A 7,282-nucleotide genomic window follows, 5' to 3' on the forward strand; every position below is an offset into this window, starting at 1 on the left:
ATAAACAATACATCCTTCACATTAACATGGAATAACATAAATAATTTTTTTTTTTAAATAGATCTCTAAGTAGAAAATGTCACTGGTAAATTCTGGGAATAAAGCACAAACCGGAATTATATGTGTACCATGATCCCATATTTTAAAAACAAAACAACTACCTCTCCCAAAATAAATAAACTTTACAAAAAATAAAAACAGAAGAAAACTACATTTTTTTAACGACACTTCTTAAAGGAACAAGAAAAGGGCATACGAACTGCTAGTGGGGCTACCGTGGGAAAGTGGGGAAGAGGTGAAGCGTTCTCTTTATTGTTGCTTGTTTTTACACGTTGCTACCATTTGAATTTTCACACGAAGCCCACACTAATTTAAAGACAACGAGAGGGGGCGACTGGCTGGCTCAGTCGGCAGAGCATACAACTCTTTTTTTTTTCTAACGTTTACTCATTTTTGAGAGATGGAGAGAGACAGAGCATGGCGGGGGAGGGGCAGAGAGAGAGGGAGACACAGAATCCGAAGCAGGCTCCAGGCTCCGAGCTGTCACCACAGAGCCGGACGGGGCTCGAACCCCCAGGCCCCGAGATCCTGACCTGAGCCCAAGCACTTAACTGACTGAGTCACCCACTTGCCCCAAAGCATACAACTCTTGATCTAGGAGTTGTAAATTCAAGCCCCACGTTGGGTGTAGAGATTACTTAAAAATAGAATCTTTTTTTTTTTTTTTTTAATAATAAAATGAAAACAAGAGTGTTTGTCGGAGGCATTCGCTTCCAGCTCCTTTCTCACTGGCTTACTGGACTCACATCCCAGCCTCTGCCCTGGCGCTCCAGCCCACACCTCCTGCCCTGGCCCCACTTACAGATACAGGCAGCAGCCAGCAGGCGCCCAGCCGCATAGGGGGCAAAGCAGCTCGGGAAGATGGGCTGCACCATGTAGTTGGCAAAGGTGATGGCAATAATGGCCTGGCTGGTGGGCTCGATGATGAGGAGTGAGGTCCACAGTCGGATGAAGGCAAGGAATCCCCCGAAGGCCTCGAGGATGTAGGCATAGCTGGCTCCAGATTTCTTAATGGTGGTGCCCAATTCCGCATAACAAAGGGCTCCAAAGACGGAGAAGAGGCCCCCAACAGCCCAGATGACCAGGGAGAGGCCAAAAGAGGCACTGTACATGAGCACGCCCTTGGGGGAAACAAAGATGCCCGAGCCGATCATGTTCCCCACAATCAGGCACACGCCATTAAGCAGCGAGATCTCCTTCTTCAGCTTTACCTGCTCAGACCCTGAGCTGGCTTCATCGCCCAAAGGGGAGGCGTCCCCCTCTTGCTGGGAGGCCACTTCATATTTAATGCCGTCAGCCATGGTGGAAGGAGAAGAAAGCCGTCACCAGCTTCTTGGCATCGCCCTCTAAGGAAGAAAGATGAAGATATAACTCAGGTGGCTGGCAATTACCTAAAACTCTTGCCTATGGTGGTCAACAGGGACAACATCCGGCCCACCATCTCAGAGAGCTCACTCTGGCCTCCCATCTCCCATTAACCTCTTCTTCTCCAGCTGGCTCCTTGAAACAACCCCAGGTGGAATTTTTAAGAGAAGGCACTCATTCTCTAGAGAGAAAGCAGCATTTCTCCTCATTAGGAGGGTGCTGCCCCCCAGATTTCCAAAATAGAAAATTAAATCCTGGTTCTATCGGACTCTGCTGGGATACAAGGCAATTTGGCAGTCCCCAGGTATAACCATCCTGATTTGAGCCTGTGTTTTTTTCAGCCTTGCCCCAAAAAAGCCTGTCTCCCTTCCAATTCCAGTCTCACTGTTACCTGTGCTGAGCTGCAACATTAGGAACCAACCTTGCAAGCAGCCTCTCTGTGGGTTCCCCTCACAAACTTCTCTCCTCCCCAAGGACACGGACTCTGGCAAACCTAAGGGCTTCATGGACCTCTTGCCGGAAACCTACAACCATCCCCTTGCTCAGGGAGCATCTCTTAACCACCCTGAGGTGAGGTCTGCAGCCCTAGCAGAGCCCAAGCAGCCCCACTCCTCTCTGAAAGAAGGCAGATTATTCTCCTCTTTTCCTTCCCGGACATCTCTCTCTCGCAGCCCCTAGTGTTCCAGCCTCCTGCTGTCCAATCCCCCACGTCAGCATAGGTGCATCACCCAAAAAGGTATGAATGGGAAAAGGGTGATCCAACCTAGGGATGATGGGAGGCAGCTGATGATGGCTCCCCCGACGAGGAATTGCAGCTGGAGAGCTGAGACCCAAAGACCCAAAGCTGAGGCAAGTAGCTAAAGCGGCAGCAGGTGCCCGAGAGCACTGCAGAGTGGGAGACGGCGGAGAGGAAGAGAGGAGAGGCTGGCGGACCAAGTGGAGAGGTGCTAGGGCCTGGGGCACTGGGGAGAGGAAGTGATCGGACAGTGCAAAGCAGCACAGGGGGTGGGCGAGGGGAGGGGGTTGCTGAGGGGAGGGCGGGAAGCACACTCACTCCCTGAACCTGGGTTCCAGCAGATTCCCGCTGTGGCAGTCCTGGGGAGCCACAGCCTCCAGGCACTATGGCCTGACCACTCCTCCTTTTCAGCCAGCAGTCAGAGGAAAGGCCAGGCAAATGCTTATGGATTTAAATCAAATGGAGAGGTCAAGACGGGAGGAGGGAGTGAGGGAGGGGGAGAGGAGTGTTAAGCAACTGTCTGGGTCTAAGGTTCACTGGCCTTTCACATCTGCAAAAGGGGCAGCCTGGAGCTCTTGGCTCAGCACTTTCTGTGATAAGAAGGCGCTCTCTCAGGAATCTCCTTTGTCAGCGCTGCTCCAGGACTGAGGGCCCATAAGAAATGACAGTCCACTGGGTGCAGTTTCTTTAGCCCCAGGGAAGTTGGCCCTGAGGAAATTAGCTGAGGACGGGGCGGTGGCCTGAGAAGGAATGCACAAGCCTCTGTCCTCCAGGCCCCACCCTAGCCCCACTCCCCCCTCGCCCCAAACAAGAAAGGCAAGGCGGGGAGATTGCACAGGGTGCCACAAAGGCTTGTTGCCCGTGCTGACATTAGAGGAAGTGTAAGTACAGTCCCCATGCCTCGTGACGGGCCTCCTAAGAGAAGAACTCTGCACACTTCCCCTCAGAGCAAAGGATGGCTGCCCCCAAATTTGAGCCACAACCCCAAAGCTGAGCCTCAATCTACTTCCAAGGCAACAAGGTCAAGAAATGAGGCTCTGGGGTGCATTCGGTTAAGCGTCTGACTCTTGATTTCAGCTCAGGTCATGATCTCATGTTGGTGGGTTCGAGCCCTGCATCTGGCTCTATGCTGACAGCAGTGCAGAGCCTGCTTTGGATTCTCTCTTTCTGCCGCTCCCCTGCTTGCTCATTCTCTCTCTCTCTCTCTCTCTGTCTCTCTCTCTCTCTCTCTGTGTGTCTCTCTCTCTCTCCAAATAAGTAAACTTTAAAAAAATTAAAAAGAAAATGAGACTCAAACCTCTGGCTGCATCCCCTCCCCATTCATCCTTAAAAAAATAATAATAATTCCTATAAACACCTTCCCCACATACAAGTTTAGTCCAATTTCCTAAAAATATGGGGAACTGAGATTTCATTGAGCTATCTTGAATAGACAGGCCCAGAGCAAAGAAGTTGAGCATTGTTTTGGGAAATCACATATTCTAGCTTCATAGTCCATCTACTTCGGTCTGGTATTCTGGTTCTCTTTTACCAACAGAAATACATCCTATCCATCCTGAAATCTGCCGGTCCCTTCCCACACCCTTTCTAACCCTCTTTGGTTAACCTAAGAAGGAAGATCTAAAAATCCCCAGGGTGTGGGGGAGGGTGGCTTATCTCTACCCTACATCTTTGCATTCTGGTGAGCTCACCCTTCCCAGATATCAAGCTTCTCCTAAGCCATCCTCACAAATACCTAAAATCCCTCCAGAGGAGAGAGTCCTTTTCTTCCAGCAGCCCCCTCAACACTCATGTTAATGATAGCTATCATCTATGGAACACTTATCAGGTGCCAGACATACTGCTAAGCACCCTAATGCTTGATCTCATCCAAGCTTGCCTGCAGCCCCAAGAGGCACTAAGTCACATGTCGGGGTGCCAAACTGGTGAAGGAGGCAGGTGGGCTCGCCAGCAGAGCCCATGCTCTGTGCTATCTCCCCTACCTCCCACCAGTTCCAACCGGCCTTCCCCTCAGACAGGAAAACGCTTCCGATGGCTCCCTAATGAATTACCTGGGGGAGGGTGTGATTAGATTAAACGGAAAGCCTCTGCCATCCTTCAGCCTGATGCCTAGGCTACCTCCTTCCCAGCCTGCTCCTCCCCTTTCTCACCCCTTTGCAGGGATGAGGGGCGACTACAAGTCTTCTTGGCGGCGATGCTATTGCTAGGATGGCCACTGCCTGGCAAATAAAAACACATCATGCCGCCTGCCCTTTTAAGACCAAATTTCCTGGCACCAAGGGGTGGGCATATGTCCTAATGGAACATAAAGGAAAGGGATGAAGGAGAGATGAGGAAGGTGGGACAAAGGAAGGGGAAACTGTGGCGGAAAGTAGCGAAGCAGTGTGCAGGGTTTAGTCCCGGGCTGGGGGTATGTGAAAAGCGAAGTCCTTTATCTTGGAATCTTGAGACAGATACCCAGAGGAGGGGGGTGAAACCCACACTCCAGCAGGACAGCACACCCTAGCGGTCTCACTAGGAAGTGCCGCCAGTGGAATCTTCCCTATCTTACTCCTTAGTCTGTGCAAACTGGACAGGGGAGAATGCCCTTCAGAGAAAAGATGCCCCCTCTTAACCACTGCTTAGCATCGCAGCCGTGGGCAGGAAGGCACCATCTTTGGCAGCTCACATTCCTCCCTGAGAGCCTGGCTCTCGGGTAATGCTTCCACCGTTCAGGCAGCCTGGGACCAGCAGGACCTCTCCCAAAGGGCTCTCCCACGCCAGGCTTTACAGGAGAAACTTTAGAGTCTGGCACCCCAGGAAATACCTGCCTTCCTGATACACAGCGCCCTGTCTTCTTCCTGCCTGAGGTGCATTCATCCCTGAGTACCCAGTGGAGGTTACAGGACAACACTCATAGCCTATGGGTGAAGATTCAGATTCAGGGTTTCAGAGAAAGTGGGCACAGGGCCCACAGCATGCCATGCCTAGCACAGCAGCCAGTGGAGTCCTGGACCCAAACCCTACCTGTGAATGACAAAGCCAAAGCATACTTCTTCCAGGAACGAGAACACAGTTCAGGGTCTTGGCTGCTCTGTCAAGCTCAAGAGCTAAATGAAGAAGACACTTTCTCCCCTAGAGACCCCATGTCCTGCCTTCCTAGTTCCAACTGGTCTGTGCTTTCCCCTCTAACAACAGAAAGAGAAAACACATACACTGTGGTGCAGCCAGATTCCCCCATCACCCCAAGCTGGAAGCTCAGCTCCTCCCTCCCCAGTGCTCCATTTGTTTTTCTATATTCCAGTGAGGCTACCATAGTCCCTTTAAAAAAAAAAAAAAAAGTGAAACAAGAAAGAAATTGTTTACTCCTGCGCCCAGGGCTCCCATTAGCGTAGGGCTGAAGTCTCTGGGCAGAAAGAGGGCTCTGCCTAGAGAGGGCCGGGGCCAGGGCCAGGGCTGGGAGACAACGGACTCTTGGGTCTCCGGTTGGCCAATTTGCAGGACGCTCACTCCATCCTCCTCCGGCACTTCCCCTCTGGCCCATAGTCCCTCCTCTCCCACCTCTTACCTGTCCCGTGACCTTTGGGCAGGTGCGAGGAGGAGGGGCTACCCGCAAGCAGGGGGTAGGGGCGGGGGAGGGGAAGGTGCTAGGAAGGGAAGCCAGCTAAGGCTGGAGCTGCAGCAGCTGCTGACTCCGAGGAGCTGAAAAGGCAGAGGGTGACGGGGACCGAAATGGAAAACAGGAAAACACATGTGTGACTCTGGCCGGCAGCGGGGAGGGGCCAGGGGACGGGCTGGAGCTGGGACTGCCCGGTCAGACCCAGAGGACTTCGACGCCTGCTGGCCTCTAGGCACCTTCTCTACTCAATCTCAGCTCCTCCTCTTCCCCACCTCAGCCCCTGAACTTCCTCGTTGCCCTATGTTTACTGAGCACTTAAGTTCTCCCAGTGACTGGCAGTCCCCTCCTGGTGCCCTTAACCATTCCCCTGTTCCTGATTCCATGTCCTAGTCATCTCCCGCTCATATATGATCTATCCTTAGTCCTGCAGAGGGCATAGGAACCGTCATTAGGACACCAGAACTCAGCCCCTATGTAAGGCAAGACACGCCAAGCAAGACTACTTGTGGGGGTACGGCCAAATGACCGACCGCAAACGCACCCACTCACAGTTCAGGTCCCCAGTTGGTTCAAGGGGTGCACGTGTTGCCGGGTAAGAGCCAGCCCTGGCACCCTGAGCAAGCCAGTGAGTTGGCACCCCTTCAGACCCGGCTCATTTAAATATCTGTTGAATGTTTTACTTAGCAGGGGTGGAGGAATACCAATTTTGTTGGGATAAAAACGGTAAGCCTCATTCTTTCCATTCAGAATTAGAGCTTATTATATGAATTCATCACATGCAACTCTCTGAAGCAATTTCTCGGTGGGCATATTAAACCATTTAAACTGTAGACAATAGCATAACGCTCTCTCAGGGAAGGGCACTTCACACTGGAGGGCGCATTTGCAGAATTCCAGCTGTGACTGCTGCCTTTAGACCACGCTGGCTGGCAGGTCTCGGGGGCCACACCCTGCAACTTCTGCCTGTACCTGCACGTTGCAAAATTATTCTGGAGACAAACAGTCCAGGTAAGCAGTCGTCAAGGATTCTGTCAGTGTATGGGAGCCAATTTACGGTTCACCAAGAGACCCAGACAGAAATCAGAGTTCATTGGCACCAAATGTCGGAATTACCCCAAGGATAATTTAGTGCCCTTTTCTACCCAGGCCGCTGCCCAGCTGGCCTGCCCCTTAATTCCAGTCTGGGGTCAGGCCCAAGTTGCAAATGAGGGAAGTCCTAGGAAGACAGCCCTAGCGCTGCCCCTGTTGGCACTGGCCCGTGCACTGTCACTCCACTCAAGCCACAGCGGCCTCCTTGCTGTTGCCACACAACAGACATGCTCCCTTCTCCGAGCTTTCGAGCTTTCGCAATTGCTGTTCCCTCTGCCTGCAACATTCAGCCCTCCCCCCCCCACCCCCACCCCGTGATATCCGTCAGCCCTTCGCTCACTCCATTCAGGTCTATGCTTAAACACCATACTACCAGAGGCCTTCCCTGAGGAGTCTGTGATGGAGCAACTTCCTCCCTCTGTCGGTCTTCACCC

The 7,282-nt window shown here is 52.2% G+C and overlaps 1 protein-coding gene across 4 annotated transcripts in view; it reads right to left on the reverse strand.

Annotated features, from left to right (window-relative positions):
- Positions 1-7,061, reverse strand: part of SLC7A7 (solute carrier family 7 member 7) — a 33,761-nt gene extending 26,700 nt beyond the window's left edge. Inside the window, exons 1-2 of one of the 4 annotated variants that reach the window (XM_042942680.1) lie at positions 5,709-7,061; positions 863-1,406 (exon numbers count right to left, since the gene is read on the reverse strand). In XM_042942680.1, coding sequence (XP_042798614.1) covers positions 863-1,361 — 499 coding nt within the window. In that variant the 5' untranslated portion in view covers positions 1,362-1,406; positions 5,709-7,061. Of the gene's footprint in view, positions 1-862; positions 1,407-2,188; positions 2,383-2,479; positions 2,599-5,708 lie in introns of those variants that run through there. The other 3 variants (XM_042942682.1, XM_042942681.1, XM_042942683.1) reach the window with 3 other exon arrangements.
- Between the last annotated feature and the right edge of the window lie 221 nt (positions 7,062-7,282).

Source organism: Panthera leo, chromosome B3 (assembly GCF_018350215.1).
Source record: "Panthera leo isolate Ple1 chromosome B3, P.leo_Ple1_pat1.1, whole genome shotgun sequence".
Lineage (NCBI taxonomy): Eukaryota > Metazoa > Chordata > Mammalia > Carnivora > Felidae > Panthera > Panthera leo.